Here is a 23219-nt window from a genome sequence, read left to right as displayed (position 1 = left end):
GTGAGCACGGAGGGAGTGGATGGTGCTAGTGATAGTGATGGAAATGATAATGGTGATGGTGACGTTGACGGTACGAGTGATAATGGTGGTGGTGGGTGGTGGCAGCAGTGGTGGGTGGTGGATGGTGGCAGCAGTGGTGGGTGGTGGGTGGTGGAAGCAGTGGTGGGTGGTGGCAGCAGTGGTGAGTGGTGGCAGCAGTTGTGGGTGGTGGCAGCAGTGGTGGGTGGCAGCAGCAGTGGTGGGTGGCGGCAGCAGTGGTGGGTGGTGGAAGCAGTGGTGGGTGGCGGCAGCAGTGGTGGGTGGCGGCAGCAGTGGTGGGTGGCGGCAGCAGTGGTGGGTGGCGGCAGCAGTGGTGGGTGGCAGCAGCAGTGGTGGGTGGTGGCAGCAGTGGTGGGTGGTGGCAGCAGTGGTGGGTGGCGGCAGCAGTGGTGGGTGGCGGAAACAGTGGTGGGTGGTGGCAGCAGTGGTGGGTGGCGGCAGCAGTGGTGGGTGGTGGCAGCAGTGGTGGGTGGTGGCAGCAGTGGTGGGTGGTGGGTGGTGGGTGGCGGCAGCAGTGGTGGGTGGCGTCAGCAGTGGTGGGTGGCGGCAGCAGTGGTGGGTGTGGCAGCAGTGGTGGGTGGTGGCAACAGTGGTGGGTGGTGGGTGGTGGGTGGTGGCAGCAGTGGTGGGTGGTGGCAGCAATGGTGGATGGTGGCAGCAGTGGTGGGTGGTGGCAGCAGTGGTGGGTGGTGGGTGGTGGTAGCAGTGGTGGGTGGTGGCAGCAGTGGTGGATGGTGGGTGGTGGGTGGTGGGTGGTGGGTGGTGGGTGGTGGCAGCAGTGGTGGGTGGTGGTGGTGGTGGTGGTGGTGGGTGGTGGCTGCAGTGGTGGTGGCTGCAGTGGTGGTGGTGGGTGGTGGTGGGTGGTGGAAGCAGTTGTGGGTGGCGGCAGCAGTGGTGGGTGGTGGCAGCAGTGATGGGTGGTGGGTGGTGGCAGTAGTGGTGGGTGGTGGCAGCAGTGGTGGGTGGCGGCAGCTGTGGTGTGTGGTGGCAGCAGTGGTGGGTGGTGGGTGGCGGCAGCAGTGGTGGGTGGCGGCAGCAGTGGTGGGTGGCGGCAGCAGTGGTGGGTGGTGGCAGCAGTGGTGGTGGTGGGTGGCGGCAGCATTGGTGGATGGCGGCAGCAGTGGTGGGTGGTGGCAGCAATGGTGGGTGGCGGCAACAGTGGTGGGTGGTGGCAGCAGCGGTGGGTGGTGGCAGCAGCGGTGGGTGCGGCAGCAGTGGTGGGTGGTGGCAGCAGTGGTGGGTGGTGGCAGCAGTGGTGGGTGCGGCAGCAGTGGTGGGTGGTGGCAGCAGTGGTGGGTGGTGGGTGGTGGCAGCAGTGGTGGGTGGTGGCAGCAGTGGTGGGTGGCGGCAGCAGTGGTGGGTGGCGGCAGCAGTGGTGGGTGGTGGAAACAGTGGTGGGTGGGGGCAGCAGTGGTGGGTGGTGGCAGCAGTGGTGGGTGGTGGCAGCAGTGGTGGTGGTGGTGGTGGTGGCGGTTGTGGCGTTGGTGGCGACGGGGATCTATTTCAAAACGGGGGCACCAGTATTTTCTTAACGAAACACTAACGAAACACTTTGAAACTTGGGACACTGGTAGAATGTGTCATATAAAACATCTTTTACTCTTAGTCTTCTTAACAAAAAAAAGGTATTCGCAAGTTATTCCACGTTAAAGTTGTCGTATTTCTGTAATTTCAACCAATCACTGACGTCTATTTAGCTGAATAGAGTTACTGCTGGGCGGTCATAAAACTGTTATTCCCTGTGACATATTTCATCCGGTTCAATCGTAATTTATACGCATATATTGTTTATATAATAAATTACGCTGTGCGTATCTATGTGTGTAACAATTTTAGAGTTCGGATTCTAGAGTTAGGGTTAGTCTTAGGGTTAGGGTTACGGTTAGGGTTAACAGTCTAGTTAGGGTTAGGGTTAGGTTTAGGGGATTAATACGATATACACCGTTACAGCGCTAACTGTTTTCAACTGAATAGACGTCAGTGATTAGTAGAAATTATCGAAATAAGACAAGTTTTTACATGAAATAAATTCGAGTACAAAATTTTTTTTATGTTCTATAACACAAAATAGATAAATATACGAAGTCTGAAAGTCTTTCGGTACCAAAAACACTACATAAAACATAAATGAAAACTGGTGCCCCCGTTTTGAGATAGATCCGGCGACGATTATGGCGGTGGTAGTGATAGTAGTGGTGGCAGAGTTGATGGTGCTAGTGATTATGGTGAAGATGGTGGTGGTAGTTTTGCTATAGGTGCCGATGGTGTTGGCGCTTGTGGCGGTGGCACTAGTGATAGCGACGTTGTTGATAATGGTGTTATTGTCGGTGTTGCCACTGATGTTGATAACGATGTTGATGGTGATGTTAGTGATATCAGTCATGGTGGTAGTGATGATGGTAGTTGAGGTGGTGGTGGTGGTGGTGGTGGTGGTGGTGGTGATGATGATAGTTGAGGTGATGGTGGTGGTGGTGGTGATGGTGGTAGTGATGATGATAGTTGAGGTGGTGGTGGTGGTGGTGGTGGTGATGGTGGTAGTGATGATGATAGTTGAGTTGGTGGTGGTGGTGGTGGTGGTGGTGGTGATGGTGATGGTGGTAGTGATGATGATAGTTGAGGTGGTGGTGGTGGTGGTGTTGGTGTTGGTGGTGGTGGTGGTGATGTTGCTGGTGGTGGTAGTGGCGGCGGTGGTGTTGATGGTGTTGATGGTAGTAGTGATGTTGATGGTGGTGGTGGTGGTGAAAGCGATGGTGGGGACAGTGATGGCATGGAACGAGAACTGTTATGTAAGGTTATTTTTGTTAAGAATGGCTTTCTGCTACTAAAATATTCTATTTTCGTTTTTGAATTAGGTCATTTATGGTGAACTTACTGCTCACCAAAATGAATAACACAATATAACATAATTATATAATTTAAAACAATATATAGATTTATATAATTAAAATTTTATATATATTCATGCATGTATATGCACATGTATGTATGCATGTGTATTATAAATTATATACTAACATATGTTTTAAAAATATGATTTATATAAAGATGAGATAGGTGATCATAGTGTTATTATATGTACATACATCAGCATGTGCGTGTGTAAGCAGATGCATATGGTGCATGTATATGTATGTATATATGTATGCATGTATAACAATGTTATGTAATATACATGCACATAAATACACACGCACATCCATCCATCCATCCATCCATCCATCCATCCATACATGCATATGCACAGACACACAGACATACAGACACATGCACATACACACACATATGCATGCATGTATGCACATTATACAAATACGCACATATGAAGACCCACGTAAATTAACCAGCGAAAGTATACAAAACAAAACAAAACAAAAGAATAACCAAACAAACAAAATAAAAACAAAACAGAAAACTAAAACAAAACCATAAAAACTAGCAAAAAACGACAAAACAATGATGGGGAATATAGAGCTAATATGCTACACACAGTGAAGGAATTATTATTACATGTGTACTGAATTTCTTCTAACACATACATACATACATGCACACACACACACACACGCACACATATATATATAGATGCACACACACACACACACACACACAAAGACTCTTGAGTGCTGTCATCAACAGCCCCACCCATTCTATCAAACAGCCTCACAACGCACATTCGCATGTACTCTATCTCCCACTCAGACTTTACTCGTAACTTACATCACACCCTGTGTTGAGTTTTACCGCCCCTGCTCTCCTTCCTACTCCCTCTCTATCTCTTTCACTCTCACTACCTTACTCCTTTCTTTTTTTTACCTTCTCACTATCTCCTCTTTCTCTTTTTCTCTCCCCTCCTCCCCCACCTCATCTTGTTCTCGTTTTTCTTTATCTTCTTTCTTTTTTGTTTTCTCTCTCTCTCTCTGTGCCTTTCTCTCTGTCTTTCTTTTCAGAAAAGAAAAGTGGCTTACCTCCTCCAGCTGCAAGCTCTTTGATTCATTTAGTCGAGCAATCTACCTCGACCGGCTTCCCAACTTTAAATTGTCCTTGTTAGAGACAAAAAATAAGGGCAATAAAATGGAAGACAACGTCAAAAACTACAGTTTTAACACCGGCAAAGTTTCAACTTTTGGAGTACTTGACTATGTAATATTCTCTTTCACTCTGTTGGTATCTGTAGCCATTGGGATATTTTATGCCATCAAAGACCGACATCAAACAAGTACGAAAGCGTATCTTCTTGCTGGGGGTAATATGTCTGTATTGCCGGTTGCTCTTTCGTTGGTGGCCAGTTTTATGTCAGCTATAACACTTCTAGGGACACCTGCCGAGATATATAACTTCAACACCATGTTCATGGACATGACTCTAGCTTATATCATCGCTATGTTCCTGGCTGCTTACGTCTATATACCTATATTTTATCGGTTGCATATCACCAGCGTTTACGAAGTGAGTCCTTTTTGATTTTGTTTTATTTTCTAATTTTAATTTTCTTTTCTTTTTGTGGGGAAGATTTCAGTTTTTACTTATTCTAACATGCCCTTATCTTTCTAAATGTATGTATACACGTGTGTGTGTGTGCGCGCGCGTGTGTTTATATGTGTGCATGTTTGTATATATGCATGCATGCATGTATATATGAATGTACGTATATTTATGGATACACACACACACTCACATTTACACGCACACATAATAGTAATTAGACTGTTCTATGTTTACTTGCCTTTAATACTATCGTCCCTAGAGTGTGGGTTTCCCCTCCCCATTCAGGTCTTTAAGCTCATACAAGGTTATACAGCAAACCCAAATGTGCCGTCCCCTTAAAAGTGTCACCCGGGGCGGACCGCCCCCTCGACTCCACCTTATCTCGGCTACTGACCTTTAAGATACATCTCAGTACGTTTCATATAGTAAACATCTGTTACGGGAACTGGAAGTTTTCAGTACCTCTCAGTGACTTGTGGTTTTATATATGATTGAGATCTTCAGATGAGGATTTCCTGCTTAGAATATTTATTTTAGTTGATTATCTGCAATGTTTCTTCAATACAGAGATTGCATAAAATTCTGTTAATGTATTTGATGTGTGTGTTTCTCTTTCAGTCGTCAACCATAGGTTTTTTTTTTAAGAAGCGTATCAACACATCATTTCGATCGGTTTATTTTCGATCATCATCTAGACGAATCTAATCTGGTAACTAGCAGCTAGAGTAGGTTCGAACAGGGAACCTTTATTTCTAGACTCGGGGAAATAACGCTCATACTCATTTTGATTTCGATACATGTCCATAATCTTTAACTGTTATTGCCCTTAGTTCAGAAATAAAGGTTCTTATTTCGAAACCAACCCGGTACATATCGGGGAGCACGACATTTGATCTCAGTCAGAGTTCAAATTGATCGAAATGTAGATATAAACATTAAAAAATTATCTGTAAAAGTTATGTTCAATAAATAATAATTGTATTAATAGCTGCTAATCTTACACACATATCCACGGGTACCAGAAGCAGCTCCTAGTACTTAAAGCCAGAGCTTGCTCCTTTAAAAGCTTAAGTTACGTAACTGAAGTAGGATACATATAGTATGTATGTACTTTCTTTCCAGTTGTCTCTCATACAAATGAAAGACTTATATAAAAACCTGGTTTATTATCTGATGCCTTACACACAAGCAGGAAACGCCACTGTATTTAGCTAAATATTGTAGTCAAGTACTTTGCTGTTTGCGCTAATCCAATTGAACTAACCAGAGAAATAATGGTAATTACTTCCTTCTATTTATCTCAGTTCCTAGATAGAACCATTTCATTTCACGTGGGAAATGCATCGAACGTAAGAAATTCCCATCACAACTAATGATTTAAAACCTAAATAAAAACAAAATCAATATCTCTGTTTTAGCGGAGGTGCTGACGGGTTTGCGGAAGCAATTACGACGGGTCGCAGGAGCAAAACACTTCATCTTTTATCATTTGAGTCTGATTAATTTGGGGATTAAATTGGTGATGTAATCAAGCTTTTTCATGAATGCCAGTAAAACAACGAGAGACTCTATACAAAGTGAAATTCGAATAGAATCAGTGAATTCCTCTTGTTTTAGAAACAATACCATTATATAATGTTTTCTTTCACTTTTAGTGGTCTATGCGCGCAAAAATATTACTGTGATTTTGATTTTTCTGGTGACAAAAGCATGAATATACACATAATTATAATCTGTAATTGTTAAATTATTATAAGTAACTAATGTTTTGCGTGCACGCATTAATTTCTTATGCATACAAGTTTATTTTTGTGTGTAATAGTTACAACACGTGTGTGTGTGTATGTGTGTGTATGTGCGTGCGCATGTATATGCACTCAGTTTACCGGGAACAGTAGTGCACTACTAACATGACATATAAAATTACATAGGTCTTAAAATGACGGGATATGTGTGTATGTGTAAATGTATAAATGTAATGTATACATGTGTGTTTGTGTACATAGGCGCATGTTTGTATGTACATGTTGATGTATGTAAGTGTGCATGTATGAGTGTATATATATACATACATATATATATATATATATATATATATATATATATATATATATATATATATATATATATATACATAGATATATACATATATATATATATATATATATATATATATATATATACATAGATATATACATATATATATATATATATATATATATATATATATATACATAGATATATACATATATACATATATATATATATATATATATATATATATATGCATATATCCATACATATATGTACATGCCTACATCTATATGTATACATCATGCATATATGGGTACAGGACATCAGAAAAACGTTAAACACAGTGAGAAACGAAAAACGAAAACAGAAAACGAACTTTTTTTCGAACAACAAAAAAAAGCAAACAAAAAAACAAACAGAGAAACGAGACATGCAACATAAAGAGTATATCCCTTCGTCAGTTGTCCCTGTCCATCTACTCCGCGTTTCGAAGGCAAGGACAATACGCGACTTCGTTGGAACAGTCCTTCCCGCAAAGCAAATGAAAATAAAATTTGGATTTTTTTGCGGAGGGTGAAAGTGTTAACAAGAACAGAACAGTGAGAACAAGACAGTAAAAACAATACAGTAAAAACAATAAAAACAGTTAAAACAAGTAAACACGCGGCAGTAAAAACAAACGATGAGGGCTGTTGGGCCAAGACGATAGAAAAATTATTATGAACTCTAATTAGAAGAGACAGAAAAATTCACGTCTGTTCTTTAGGAAGACCAGTGGGCAGAAAGAAAGAACCCCTTTCGTCACGTGTCAGCGACGAGAGGGTAAAGGAGGAAGAGGAGGAGTGAGAGAGAGAGGGGGGAACGGTGAAAGGAAGAGAAGAAGAATTAGGAAAGGGTGGGAGAGAAAAGCAGAAAGGATGAAGAACAAGAGAGGGAGAGAGATAGAAGAGTGCGCATAGTATTAAGATAAAACTTACTTGGAAAAGTTTTATCTATCTATCTACCTATCTATCTATCTATCTATCTATCTATCTATCTATCTATCTATCTATCTATCTCTCTCTCTCTATATATATATATATATATTCATGCATACACATGCCACATACAAAAACGTGCACACACGCATATCTCTGCAGGAAAAATCGAACTCAATACGTGATGTGGCGCATATGTATTCTGCTGTTAAACTATGAAAGTGATTTAAGGGTCTAGAACTTCTTGGTGGTACTTATCAAACTTCATAAGTTTGATAAATGCCACGCTCTTATTCTGGCCTATATGACCCGTGTGTTATTTATGCAACTTTACTGCAAGGTAATAAAGAATAACACACGCACTCACACACATGCTCGCGCGCGCGCGCGCACATGTATGTATGTATGTATGTATGTACGTATATACAGCGTGCGGTGAATAAACTGTCGTCTAAATTACGTAAAAATAACACTGACATCTCATTTTAACAGTTATATCCACCAAAATTACATAAAAATGTCTTGAAATATTAAAAAGTAAATTTATTTAATAACATCACTCTTGGCTTCAACCACGGCCTCCAGACGATTTCGGAATCTTCTTCATCTCTTCCGGACGGTCTCCTTGTTTAAGTTGGTGAATGTTGCCATAATCCTTGCCTTCAGTTCATCTTTGGTGTTACAAGGAGTTTTGTTGGTCTCTTACTCAACTGCGGCCCACACATAATAATCAAGGGGGTTGCAGTCTGAGGAGTTAGGTGGCCAGATGTTAGGGGTAATGTAGTCGCAGAAATTGTCTGACAGCCATGACAGGGGGTCTCCTGTTTATGTGGCATGATGCAGAGTCCTGTTGCCAGACATAGGGTCATCCAGCAGCCACCCTCTTTTGACCCCGACATTTGATGTAGACCTCCGTGTTGAGCTTGAGACTGTGTGGGAAGAGGACTGGAGGCATAACGTCGCCATCAGTAGTGATCACTCTAAACACCATGATGGTGACTGGATGTTTGATTTTTATCACTCTCTGTACATATCCTCAGATTGCACTGTTCTCAGATTGACACCCTAACTCTCTGAAATGTTCATATTTCTGACTCGAATACCAAGAAGTAGTACACCATGTCGTTTCCAGATTTCTGGACGAGTGAATTGCGTCATGGTGCTGTGTTCTCCCAGACGGTGCCCAACTTCCCCTACTATACTGTGTAGTCGACAAAATCAAAAACAAACATTGGGCATGCGCGAAATTAAAAATATAAAATGGTGACACTTTACCCATCGCACCCTGTATGTATGTATGTATGTATGCGTGTGTGTATGTATGTGTGTGTGTATGTCTGTGTGTGCGTGCGTGCGTTTGTGCATGTGTTTATCTTATGCCACTCTGCGTGCAATTACTGAAGCCTATATATGTCCCAGGTCATTTTAAGATCTACCATTACAGCTAAACAAAACTTTACTGATAAGGTATGATAAGTCAGAAACACGCACAGAATTGTTATTGTAATGTTAAACATCATATCCATTTCCCATTGCATTATATATTGTCTCTTCTGTCTCGACCGAGCTGAATTAGTAATTATGTTGATGACGTGTTCTCATCATTACAGGAATAATTTTAATTAATTAAAATTTCTTGACTTATTATTCTAAGTATGTTAGTATCTCTTTACGTCTAAGGAGTAATTAATCTCATAGACAGGATGAAAAGAATTGAAAGATATGTAAATATTCCTTAATTACCGCGGAAATTGTTTTTGCTATTGTTGTTGTTGCCATTGTTAAGCAGTTTTATAGGGATTTCAGTGTTGGCCATCTAGTTTCTTTTTATTTATTTATTTACTTATTCATTTTTAAAATAAATTTGTAACACTCGACATAAGCAAAGAATTTCACTGTGTCTGGTACACAAATCTGTCAAAACTGCCCATCTATGGACTCTTTTCCCGTCATACCGCACTATTGCGGTGTATGCTGATGGAGTTCTTTCTGATTGACTCTCTTTCAACTCTGGCGTGTCCAAGCTTCGGTTCTGTACACCACGCTCTTTCTTCTATACTTGATTTCATCTCCAACACTTCCCACGCCTAATCTTCTGCATTCGCTCGTCATCTATATGCAATATAGACAACTCATGCCAAACCTGCACTGACTCTAATGGAAATATCCTCTTATGGGATCAGGCTAATGTTACCTCCTTCAACGAAGAGCAGTCATTGTACATGTTAAGAGACACTGAACAGTATGTAACTTGCACCCTCATGGTCGCTTCAAATAATGCTTCACCATCACTGAGAATAACCTTGCGATGGACTAGCGTCCCTTTCAGAGGCTATGTTGTGAACTCGGTCACTTAGATCTCATGAAAACCGGGTAAACAACCATAAGAGTCCTTGGACTTGAGATAGTATAATGTAACTCACTGAGAATATTTCCAAAGCACGCACACAAAGAAGGCTCGAGGGCATTTGAGACTCTACTATCATGGAGGATCTAAGGTACATGCACGGTTGGGGAGGATCGGACGTGCTAGAGACCGCACACGTTTTTTTTTCTTTATATTAAAAATGTTTTTTAGTGAAAATTCAAAAAATATATTTTCAGTAGAATATGCACGACTAGTACTTGTTTTTCAGTTACTAATTCCACTGTTTCACCAAATCAATATGTAAAATGTTCAACTCGATGCAGTCACTAACTTGTAAATTCATAAATTAATAGAAATTACTAGAAAATCAGTGTTAATGACAGCTATGGCAGCGCAGATCGAACATTAAATGTCTATAATGATAAAGTAGATATAGAATACAATTAAACCTTGGGTGAGGCATTATGCCGGTAATAAACACACGCACTGGTTCAGTCCTTTATTAATTTATAAACAGTATTTTTTTTTTGTTTTTTTTTGTTAAATCATTTCATTGCACTGTTGCAATCTCTTCAGTAACTTGTCTCTCCACTTCCATTTATACACATACGAAATAGATATAGAATGTTACTTTAGTATAAATATTTTATCACTGGTGAAACTTCAGGAAAAAAAAACTCCTTTTCAAAAATGTTACAGGAACAAGGGAGAAATATGTTCGTCAACTTGGCATGCCAGTCACCGATCTAACATTAAGATCTAGCATTACAGTCACCGATCTAACATTAAGATCTAGCATTACAGTCACCGATCTAGCATGCCGAGTTAACAGACACATTTCTGTAGTAACAGCTCACTATCGTTAGTATTGTTAGTATTGATCTTTAATTCTTTTATTCTATGTTACTGTTGCTTTCCGTAACACATTGAATTGTTTTTTGTTTACATAGTTCGCAATACTGGCTTCAAATTTTTGCACAAGGCCTGAACTTTGAGAGGCGGGGAATAGTCGATTACATCGACTCCAGTCATTCACCGGTACTTTTTTTAATTTTTTATCGACCCCGAAAGGATGAAAGGCAAAGTCGACCTCGCTGGAATTTGAACTTAGAATGAACCAAAAACAGACCAAATGCCTCTAAGCATTTTGCTTGGCGCGATAACGATTCTGCCAGCTCGCGGCCTTCACAGAGTTAGCAATATTGCAAGCAACTTAAGGTGGTGAGCTGGCAGAATAGTTAGCACACCGGGAAAAGTGCTTAGCGGCATTTCGTCCGTCTTTATGTTCTGAGTTCAAATTCCACCGAGGTCGACTTTGCTTTTCATCCTTTTGGAGTGGATAAAATAAGTACCAGTTGAACGCTAGGGTCGATGTAATCGACTTACACCATCCTCCTCGAAATTGCTGGCCTTGTGTCAGTATTTGAAATCAATAGTGCAAGCAACTAACAACACTATTCTAATATTTTTTTTAATTAATCCATAATTTATTAAGCATGTCATGACATTTACATTTTTATTATGAAATTTATTGGTAAAACCAATACGATTTTTATTTAAAAAAGAACAAAATTGTATATCTTATTTATTATAAAATGGTGTAATTTTCCCGCAAATTTGACAATAACGGGAAATCCTTTTGCCCCAGATAGGTCACTTAACTCTCATTTCCATGACATGTTTGGCTTTGTATCTTTGTTACAAATCATTATTACATAGGTGTGTGTGTGTGTGTGTGTGAGAGTGAGTGAGAGAGAGAGAGAGAGAGAGAGAGAGAGAGAGAGAAAGAGAGAGAGAGAGAGAGAGAGAGAGAGAGAGAGAGAGAGAGAGAGAGAGAGAGAGAGAGAGAGAGAGCGGATAAATAAGAATTTGGCTCCACAGTCTTCGTTGAACGTCAAATAAGTCTGTGTGCTGTATTTCGGAGACAGGCTTGTTTTGACATGTAACGTTTTCTGAATAGATTCATTACTTTTACAATGAAATGGGTGCCACACTTACCAATGCAGATTATAAAATGTATAAATATATGTCATGAAAGTAATGAAAACAAAATAAAAGAAGACAATTCAGGAAGAACAAGTTTTAACAAATATGTTACCTTAATGTTTCAAAGGAAGGGAAAGCGTCTTGACGTTTATCCTGGCAATTAAGAAAACAATTTAGCGTTTCCGACATCATCACAACCTCGAAATATATCTAATCTATCCAGAAGAAAGTGTGTTTCTGACAAATAGGATGAAAAACAAAATGTAAGGTAAAAAAATGTACCACATATGAATGAAGAATAAAGAAAATGATTAAAAGAAACCCGTTGATACGTTGTTATATTTGTAACACTGTCCCGAATTTGACTAAGGACTCTACACTTGCTATTTTTAATATTTTGTCATGTATTTACTCTTCACCGGAAGAGTATCAACGGATAGAAAGATGTAGCTAGAAATAGAGCAGGGATTCAGACAGAGTAGCTAAATGAAAAGGAAATTTGAAGGTGTGATACTGTTTATCATCAAAACAATGTTGTTGCTGTTACTATTGTTATTGTTTTGCCGAAGGTCAGTTCCTAACCAGCACACCTACGATCAAATGCATTCCGGCCATGACAATCCCATCTTATTTTCATACATAGTAAATCTATGACTATATTATCGAACATGCCTATTTTTTTATAAATGGTAAAGTATTGAGTGAAGGCTGCTTGCTATTTCTAGCAGGCCGAGTAATTTCTTGGATATTTGTTTTTGTTTCTATGATAACACACACTTTGTTTTAGTAGTTTGTTCTGTGCAGAGCTAAGATTACACTTCAGATCAGATTTTAAAGAAATGATAATGGTTTCAAATTTTTCTACAACACAAGCAATTGTCGGGGACGGGGTAAGTCGATTACACCGTTCCGGTGCTCAACTGGTACTTATCTTATTGATCTCGAAAGGATAAAGGCAAAGTTGACTTTGGCGGAACACGAACTTTAAGAACCGAAGTCTGACGCACAAACAATTCTACCAACTCACCGCCTTAAAGTAATTACAATATTTTCTACTAAAGGGAACAAGGCCTGAAATTTGGGAGAAAGAGCTACTTGATTACATCAATTCCACTATCCGACCTGTACTTATTTTATCGACTCAGAAATGATGAAAGGTAAAGTCGATCTCGGCAGTATTTGAATTCAGCACGTAAAGAATCAGAAAAAAAATGTCGCTAAGCATTTTGCCCAGTGCACTAACGATCTTGTCAGCTCTCCGCCTTCGAATACTTTAACAATACTTCTACAGAATAACGCTCGCAGAAACATCGGATAAATTAATACGGGTAATAATGATTTTTAATTCAATCACAAAATCAGCAATTTTGCCTTTCCTTTTCGTCCGAAAAGAGGAATGACATAATGAGTTGGAAGAAATATCGTGGGGCAGTTTGCCGAAAGCTCTAATGATTCTACTTTCCACTGCTCTTGTGATTTCTTATATTTAAAAAATCGGGTCGACTGACTGAACTTCAGCCGTGTTTCTATCGCACCTCAGTATCATCTTATATAATAAAACGCAAAGTGTGTCCCTGTCAGTCAAGCTATAAGAAAAGAAGAGTAAGACAACAAGCGGAGTGAGAGTGAGTGGCGGTGAAAGATGTTAAAGCAGACGGATAATGTTTAAAGACTATGCTCCGAAGACGCTAGGGAAAGAAGAGAGAAAAGAACAACAAAAAAAAAAACGGATTAAACGTCTTCCATTCGTTTAATCTGGCCGAGACATCATAAGTGTTCCCTACACAGGATTGATATCAAGCTAGATAGCTGCGCATACCGCCACATTCGACGCTGGGTATTCTATTTTTCCATGAAATAGTTATGGTATTTAAGACAGCACGTTGTCAAAATTTGTAGAATGTAATATTTAGTTACGTCTGTTTACCTTCTAAGTTCGAATCACATGAATGTTGGTTTTGCCTGTCATTAATCATTTATAACAATGATTTTTTAAACAAAGCCAGATATTTTAGGCTATGAACATTTGAGTAGCTAAATTCCACTATTAGATTGATCCTTATATTTTTCATTCAGAAGGATTGTGGACAAAAGTCGACTCTAAATATACTACCAAAACTGTATGAAGAATAATTGGTATAAGAAAAAGAAAGCATGCATCTTTTGAAGCACACGTAATAAGTATCACCAGATGGAAAAACCTTTAGAAGCGGCAGATTTAAAAAAACTGCAAAGAATGGAGGAATATAGAGAAATAAGAAATATTGTCTAGGATTGTTTGAAATAATTATTTATTCAGCTCGATAAGGATTACTGTTAACAAGTGAGGATGAAATCCAATAAGTTTGATTAAAGGAAACTTCTTCGAACTGGTTCAACTTTTAAATATGACGATGTCATCAAGAACCTTCAACATACTGTACAAAATCTCACATGTTAATTCTCTCAAACTATATTCAGAACGTCGCGACCAAGTCTTTGGCTACCTGTATCAGAAAATCAATATCAATTGAAATTAAGATAGTAATAATATATTACTTTGTTATGAATAAAACTACAGATGGTTTCTTGTTTCTCTGTGCTTGAGCTATGTATCTGATAATAATATTAAAAAGCTTTTCATTGAAATGTTCGAAGCAGAGCCTACAACATGTGGATATTTGAAAGGAATGAGAGAATGACCCTCATTTTAGAAATGAATAGAATACAGATAAAAGTTGTCAGGGCTATGAGGAGATGCTAACATGAATGGATCAGACAAAGGACTTCCATCAAAGATTGAACCCAAGTGTGAAAAAATAACTTTATTTACTGCTATGCACACCGAATGAACCTTGTACTCGCAGAAAGTGAAAAGCAAGCTGCACTTTCGCCTAATTTCTAGATGCAGTAGAAAAGTCAAACAGTTTCATTTCAATGTTATGCTTCATTCACACAAAATAGTTACGTAGTTCTTTACCAGCAAAAATGGAATGTGGGTCGCAGACTCGGTTTATCAAAAGCATGCATTTATGTTCTGTGACTTTTAGTGGCCTACTATCTCTAAGACTATATATAAATTTTTTTAAAAATGCAAAAAACAAATTTTGATAAAATTAAATTAGGTTGAGAAAATACTTTTATTTCTGCAAGGTTAATGAACCGCTGCTGCTCGGTTAGAAATATATAAACAGTGTTTTAGCATTAAGTACTTCGTTTGGTAAGTACAACATGTCAGTATTTTATCCAGTATGTTACATTCTATATTATTCTTTAAACTCGATACAAGATTTATTGTATTAATTGCTTGTATAGACATCGTATACTTCTGCCAAGTATATTTAAGGCTTATAAACCACTGCTATATCAACGTTTGCTCTAGTTTTTGTATAAAATTTGAAGAGATAACTTTAAAAAGTGAAGGATTATAGTCGCTATAAGATTACGATAGTGGTCGTCGTTGGTGCCTCTAAGATTTTTAAGTTATAGTACACACGGGTTATCAATTGTGCCAGTTGAAAAAGGAAAAGTAAAGGGAAAAATCTAAAGAGAAGGTGTTCTAAAAACCATAAAGTAATCAACAGAAGATTTAAAAAGACTAAGTTTATACTAAAAAATAAGGAGAGAATTCCTTAAGACACTTGTTCCTAGAAAGAAACTACTAGAGTTGAAGCACTTTTTATAAGAACAGCAACAATCAAAGGATAATTAATAGAAAGACAAATCACTCGAGCTGTAATATTTAGACAATGGAAGGCGGCGAACTGGCAGAAATATTAGCACGCCGGGTGAAATGCTTAGCGATCCACCGAGGTCGACTTTGCCTTTCATCCTTTCGGGGTCGATAAATCAAGTACCAGTTGCGTACTGGGGTCGATCTAATCGACTGGCCCCCTCACCAAAAATTTCGGGCCTTGTGCCTAGAGTAGAAAAGAATATTTAGACAAAGAACAAGAATAGAAAGTTTGATTGAAGAAAACAACTATAGAAGTATTTATAGAATACAGATAATAATAGCAATAAAGTGGCGATGAGAGAGGCGCTGGAAGTTTAGCTACCAAATCAATAATAAATAAAACTTGATAAGGAGGAAAGGAACGTCAGTAGGGACTCCAGCCTAAGTATCACAACAGTATTACGTACAAGGGCGAATAAGAGAACTTATAAGGACAAAGAATACATTTAGATTGTCGCTTGGGTGGTTGTTTTATTGTCATCTGTGGTGATGACTGGTTGAGTTGATGAATAAAAAATGTCTAGGGCTGAGTGAAGAAGTAACTAGACAACACCTGCAAACATTTAACAGAAGATTTTATCATTGCACATAGAATCAAACTGCGTTAGTATTTTACAAATAAAAGTAATAATTACATACTGGGAGAGAAGGAAGAACTGCACCGCGTTCGAAGAAGTTACTTATGAGACATTGTGTGAATGTTTAGTTCAGTCTGTCCAAGAACCTAAAGATGCGCAAACATCTGGAACTGCCTGATGAGGCAATAATGGGGGCACATACTGCTCAGTTACATTAACATTCCGCAATGAATTAACGCCAAAAGCGGTCTTTTATAGAGTTCAAGAAGATTCTGGACGAATGAATCACGCGATGGCTTGACATTAATTGGTTGCTTGACAGACCGATCACGTGAAACTATTGGGGTTTGCCTGTGATGTGTGACCGCATAGCCAAAGTTCCGGTCTCGAATCCCCGCTCCGCTACAGCAGTTCATTTCTACCTCATTACGGAATGTAATAAGAAGGCAACGATAAGAAAATGAATTGCATAAAAGAGAATAGTGCATGTAATCTTGAATAAAGTCTGAATTTTAAAATTAACTGGCAATATAGCAATCAAGGTAAAGATTGAAATACAAAGTATAAAAGGGCATGTAACAAAATGAAAGCAAATAAAATATTATCCATGTTCAGAGTTCATATATTCAAAATTGTTTTGAAATGCGAAAAGCATGCAAATAGAAAAAAATAACTCTTAGAAATAAAAGTTATGAGAATTGTACAATGTGACTTCTGATCGTGTAGGCTAAAGGAAACTGTAAGAGAGACGCTGGATGCGTTGAGCCATTTAAACATATTCTATGTGCACGTGACCATGAGGTCTTACAGAAAAATGTATCTGACTGGAAGCGAGGCACAGAAGAATGGTTTGTGTTCCTTCTGTGTGAAAATGTCTGGAGAATGTGGCATACGTGTAATTAGATGTATGCATGCACATTATTGACATTAACAAGAAAAGTACAGCAAAAATTAAGAAGTTTGAAAGCACTGCAAACATTTATGCAAGCATATGAAACGTAAATCATTGCAAGAGTGGTATGAATGTATGAATGGTGTATAATTGACCAGAAGTATGGAACGCGGTGTAATATGCATGCGTGTGTGAAATAGACTGCAAATGAAGTCTGCAAAAAAATCGTTAACTTGGGACATATCTGCTGCAAGGATATAAACGTGTTTGTGACCTAATGACGTCTGCAAGAGAAGGTAAAATTTTTCTTCCATTTTAAAAATAAAAACGAAATGAAAAGTAAACAAAACTTATGTTCGGAAAAAGTTCTTGAGAGTCTCTTTTGCGAAGACATGTATACGAAGACAGTTTGGTTGCAATTCATGAAGTCGCCATTCTTTTTGAAAAGAAATTAGTTGAAACCACACAAACGAAAGGATATGAAAAGATTAAATACTGGCCGTTATAGCAAACTTAGAGAAATTCAAGATCAATTTCCCTCTGGAATTATATTCGTGAGTAGAAACGAGTTTCCTCGGTGTTGAAGGGTAGGTTTGACTGCTATTTCGAGCAAAACGAAAAATGAGCCTGAGCTGATAGTGTTCTCAACGTCATAGCTTGCAGAAGTAGGGATTACAGTGGTATGAATTGTATGTGTGACGGCTTTTGCTCATTTGATCTTTCTCGTCGTGGTGGTAGCTTGAGCAGTCGAGTTCTTGTCAGTTGGTCTGTGGTGATGACTGGTTGAGTTGATGAATGAAAATATTTTTTTGGTTGGGGATTGCGTGAAGAAATAACTGAACAGCACCCACGAACATTTAACGGAAGATTTTATTACACGTAGATTCAAACAGCATTGGTTTTTTACAAATAACACCAGTAATAATTACATACTCGGAGAGAAGGGAAAACTGAGCCACGTTCGAAGAAGTTACTTATGACTCGTCTGATGTGGCAAAAGTGGAGGCACATACCGCTCAGCTGCCATAACATTCCGCAATAAATTAACGTCAAAAGAAATCTTTTATAGGGTTCAAAAAGATTCTAGGAGATTGAATCTCACGATGGCTTGATGCTAATTGCGTGAAACTATTGTGGTTGGCTCGTCATGTCCGACCTTATATCCAGTGATCCGGTTTCCAATCCTTACTACAGGATGAAAGACACTGAACTGAACAAAGGCAGCCAACCTTTATAGCGGCTGACAAAGCAATAGACCTAGTCATCCTAAGTAAGATCTTTAGAACAGTAAGCCTAAAAGACGAAGACTAGAAAACTCATCAAAAACAGTATCGGTCAAAGAAATAGAGGTGCTACTTTGGCGTGTGATCTACAAGGGAGATTACTTTAGGTTACTTTTAAAATTATTTTGTATATACTTAGCATTGTAAATGTATTTTTTCAAAATTCTTACTATTTTAATTAGAAGAAAACCATATAATAATTAAAATAAGCACGTAGATCACTCACCAAAGTAAATTTGCTCACGTAGATCACACGGAAAGTAGCACTAGCACAAAGTAAATTAAAAAGTAACCTAAAGTAATCTCCCTTTAAATTGTATCTCACATGGCAAAGTGGCACCATTCTTTTTCTTAAGAAATGATGTGAATTTAGTACTGGTTTCTTGTAAAAATGCAACTGCCTTCGTCTCGTCGCTGATCACATTGTAAACATCTTTGGCCAACATCTTACAGGATTTTAGAAATTGAAAAGTAAGCTAAAAAGTAGATCACACGCTTTGTAGATCACACGCCAAAGTAATACCGAAATAGAAATATAAGACATACCAATGAATATTTTTAGCAACAAGTGAGTTATTTGCATAACCCAAGTAAATGATCATTTCTACCATAGGCACAAGGCCTGAAATATTCGAGAAGCGGGTTAATCAATTACATAGATCTCCAGTACTTGATTGGTAGTTATTTTATCGATCCTGAAAGGATGAAAAGCAAAGTTGACCACGACGGAATTTGAACTCAGAACTTTAAGAACCAGAAGAAATGTCGCTAAGCATTTTGTCCGATGCGATAACGATTCTGTCAGTTCATCGCCTTCGAACACATCAATAACTACTTCTAGAAAATAGTTAAGTTCGCAGAAACATCAGATAATTTCAAATTTCGTTACAAAATCAACAATTTTTGCCTTTCCTGTTCGTCCGAATGTAAAGAGCCGGAAGAAATGCTGTTAAGCGTTTTGAGTAAATAATACCAACTGTTAATTAAAGTAAATAATTAGAGTAAATAATACCAACTGTTAGTTTAACATAAATTTAAGTTAGTTAATTGCAATTAATTAATGCTTTAGTGAGGCTTTTTAAACTTTAAAAATCTACTTACATTGACTTATAGGATGTATAATAGTAAAACTTGAGCGAATGAAGAAGTTTCTGCGTGAAGTGACTTCACTTGCTAGAGAGATAACCAAATCAGTTTCTAAAATCACGCCCAAACATCTTTAAAAAGATACATAGTTACACACAGCCATGAGGGTTTATGTGACTATGTATCTTTTTAACTATGTGTTCGACAGATTCATATGGCCCTCTCTCACTGCAGCTTCATTCAAATATAATTATTACTCAATAAACATACATGCCCCTGCCAAGTTTAGAATAGAGGCAGCTGATGAAGGAAAAAGTTCCATACGTGGCTTGTCTGTTTTTCTATGTGTTCATTCTGTTGTCCGTAAAAAAAAGTTCGCTTTTTGTGCTTTGTTTATGTACCCGTTCCTTTTTTGTCCACGTTTTTTTGACGTCCTGTACCCGGATATGCATCTATATATACATGTAGATATAGGTATGTACATATATGTATGTATACATGCATATGCTCACATATCATTTGTATTATATATATATATACATATATATATATATATATATATATATATATATATAGAGAGAGAGAGAGAGAGAGAAAGAGAGAAATGTCAACGTTAAAGGCGCAAAATTGTAACGTTCTTTTGGACATTGACTGATAATGAATTAGCTACGAATATTCTGTTTGTTGAGTTTTTGGTAAATTTTTGAAAAAAACAAAATATATATTCAATTTAAACAATTTAATAGCGGATCCATTTTAATAATTGAGAAACTCCTCACGTCCATGATAGTGCATCAAAAACTACATTACCTTAAATTTGAAATTAAATTAGATGGTCATAAGTCTGCTCAGTCGGGAGTGACTTAGAGCTGAACAGCAACAGCAACAGCAACGTCATATAAACTGACTAATAAAAATGTGTAAACTATTAAAATGGTAAGATTTTTCTAGGAAAAAAACGTATTTTTGATTATATCTACTACTAAGAAGACCTGGAGACTTAAACCGATGTTATCGGCTCTAGGGGATTAACGTCTTGCATTAGCAATTGCTGTTTGTTTCATGTATTCTTAAAACTGTTTTCAGTGGAGCAACATCTGCTGAACGAATTTATTTATCAAATGTCTGAAGAAAGCTTGTTTACATATATGACTGTAGACATGTGTGCATCTTCTCTCTATCCACGCGAGTGCACACGCACGCAAACACACGCACGCGCACGCGTACACACACACACACACACACAAATTCATATACACAATACGTTTATAGACACACCACAAAAAATATCTTATAGACATACATACAATCATACATACATACATACATACATACATACCTACATACATACCAAAGATGGAGCCTTGTATCTTTGTTGGAAACCGGCTCCCTCCTCAGTGGAAGATTTATAATAATTAAAAAATAGAAGAGACATATATACATGCATGTGTATGTACTTACGTATGTATGTATGTATTTATACACATATATATATATATATGTGTGTGTGTGTGTGTATGTATGTATATATGTATGTATATATGTATGCATATATATATATATTACTTACACACACATTTACATACATACCTGCACACATGCCTCACGCATCCACCAATCTCTCCATCAATCCATACACACACACACACACATATATATATACATACACCCACATACACTCATGTATGTATGTATGTGTGTACATGTGTGTGTCTATTTGTGTAAATACCTGCACACACATATGTATTGATCATTCTACTTGTGTGGGAATTATGTATTCGTAACCAGGTGTCAGATAAATTGTAAGCTAGTAAGAATCAAATTACGAATACAACCATATGCCCACATATGTACATAGAAACTAGGGCTCCTTATAGATAAAGCAGGGTATTGGTGATGTTTTTATAAGGTTCGTACTGCTTCTCTCTAGTTTGACTAAGGCGGGAGAATTGAACAATTAGTTTGCAAAACTTCCACTTGGTTCTTAAAGTGTTGGCCACGCCTCCCCGAAATATGTGTGTGATTGGTTGATTTATTGATGGTATTGTTGTTGTTGATAAGTACGATGTCAACCCCAATTGAGCAAGCTTGGGACGGAAGGCATATCACCAGCGAGTTTTGGGTGTATATAGATATAACGTGTGATTTGAGAGAGAGAGAGGCAGAGAGAGAGACAGACAGACAGACAGACAGACAGAGGCAGAGAGAGAGAGAGAGAGAGAGAGAGAGAAGGAGAGAGAGAGAGAGAGAAGGAGAGAGAAAGAGAGAGATGGGAGAGAGACATAGAAGTGAGGAGAGAGAGAGATGGGAGAGAGACATAGAAGTGAGGAGAGAGAGAGAGGTGGAGAGAGAGAGGTGGGGAGAGAGAGTTGTGGAAAGAGAGAGAGAGGTGGGGGAGAGGGTGGGGAGAGAGGTGGGTAGAAAGAGAGGTGGGAAGAGAGAGAGGTGGTGAGAGAGAGATGGGGAGAGACAGAGAGGTGGGAAAGAGAGATGGCAAGAGAGAGCAGTGGGGTGAGAGAGAAAGAGTGAGAGAGAGAGAGAGAGAGAAAGAGTGAGAGAGAGAGAGAGAGAGAGAGAGAGAGAGATTCGCTTGAAGAGTAGTGGGAGTGTTCGTTCAAATACAAGGATGGTTTTGGTATCCTACCCACCATCTTAACAGGGTTGGAGGAAGTTATGCGTATCTTGCGGAAACTGCACCCACTCCCCATTAGACTCTGATTGCTTCGCCGCTAGATTTGGTTACTATTTCTAGTGGGCTGTATGACCGTTGGGGAAGGGAGCTGAGTGAATAGGTGGAAACTTAAGAAAAAGTAAAGTTGATAAATTAATAAATTTATTTAGCGTGTCCCCGCCCCACAAATTTCTTTAAAAAAAAGTAGGACAAATGAGTTTACAAAGTAACAGTTTATTGACCGGACTCGTTGTATTGGATGTAAGTGCTAATAAGCTTTTACAGTTGCTAGAAGCACTTTCTAAAGTGAGATGGCAGAAGCACAGTGCGCAAGGATAGACCAAGAAATATTGATTGTACAGGTGGTACAACGGTTAGCTGGTGGACAACCACAGTGTGGAGCCTCTCAGTCCATATTGATATGCTTTAGAAAGTACAGCAACCTAGGACAGAAACTTATAGAAAAGAGTGACCCACTTTTGATACCATGCAGTTGACTATACATATGGACAATCATTGTCGATACCGACGGACTACGTACGTTGTAGAAGTTATGTAAATAAAAATAAACTACAGTGGATTGATTTACTGTTCGAAATGAAAAATCCATTGTAACTATTTGGCATCACACTGTAGCTTCTTAGATATATCACACGCCCAAAGGATCATCAGGCCGAAAATTTTCCCGATTTTTATGGCGTATAGGAGACCAGAAGTACAATATTTTCCCTTGAACGTGATACCAGTCCGTCCTAGCGTTAACCAGCTGTTGTTGGTATTTATTTTCAGCTGAGTGGACTGGAGCAACGTGAAATGAATTTTTTTTTTCTTTTCAAGAACACAGCACACAATTCAAGCTGGGAAACAAAGCTGCAATCTTACTGCCATGTTCCCAACACCCTTGTCATTTGGTCACGCGCTTTTACTGTAGCTAGTTGGTTTTATTATAACGAGTTTGGTATTTTGCTGTTCTGAGGTACATTACTACTAGTTTTGTTATTCATCTCTCCGAGGTTAACTTCCCTGTAACCGTAACCTATTTAGTTACCCTAGATGGTATAAGATCGATACAATCAGTTATGTTCCCTACGCTGTAAAAAAAAAA

The 23219-nt window shown here is 38.6% G+C and overlaps 1 protein-coding gene across 1 annotated transcript in view; it reads left to right on the top strand.

Moving 5' to 3' along the window:
- Positions 1-4032: 4032 nt before the first annotated feature.
- The window catches only part of LOC106870978 (sodium-coupled monocarboxylate transporter 2), a 64698-nt gene continuing 45511 nt past the window's right edge, over positions 4033-23219 (top strand). The window contains exon 1 of the mRNA XM_089352498.1: positions 4033-4485. Coding sequence (XP_089208624.1) covers positions 4111-4485 — 375 coding nt within the window. The 5' untranslated portion in view covers positions 4033-4110. The remainder of the gene's footprint in view (positions 4486-23219) is intronic.

Source organism: Octopus bimaculoides, chromosome 5, assembly GCF_046866305.1.
Source record: "Octopus bimaculoides isolate indiv1 chromosome 5, ASM4686630v1, whole genome shotgun sequence".
Classification (NCBI taxonomy): Eukaryota; Metazoa; Mollusca; class Cephalopoda; order Octopoda; family Octopodidae; genus Octopus; species Octopus bimaculoides.
The sequence above is the reverse complement of the archived record's forward strand: the minus strand, read 5'-3'. Positions and strand labels throughout refer to the sequence as shown.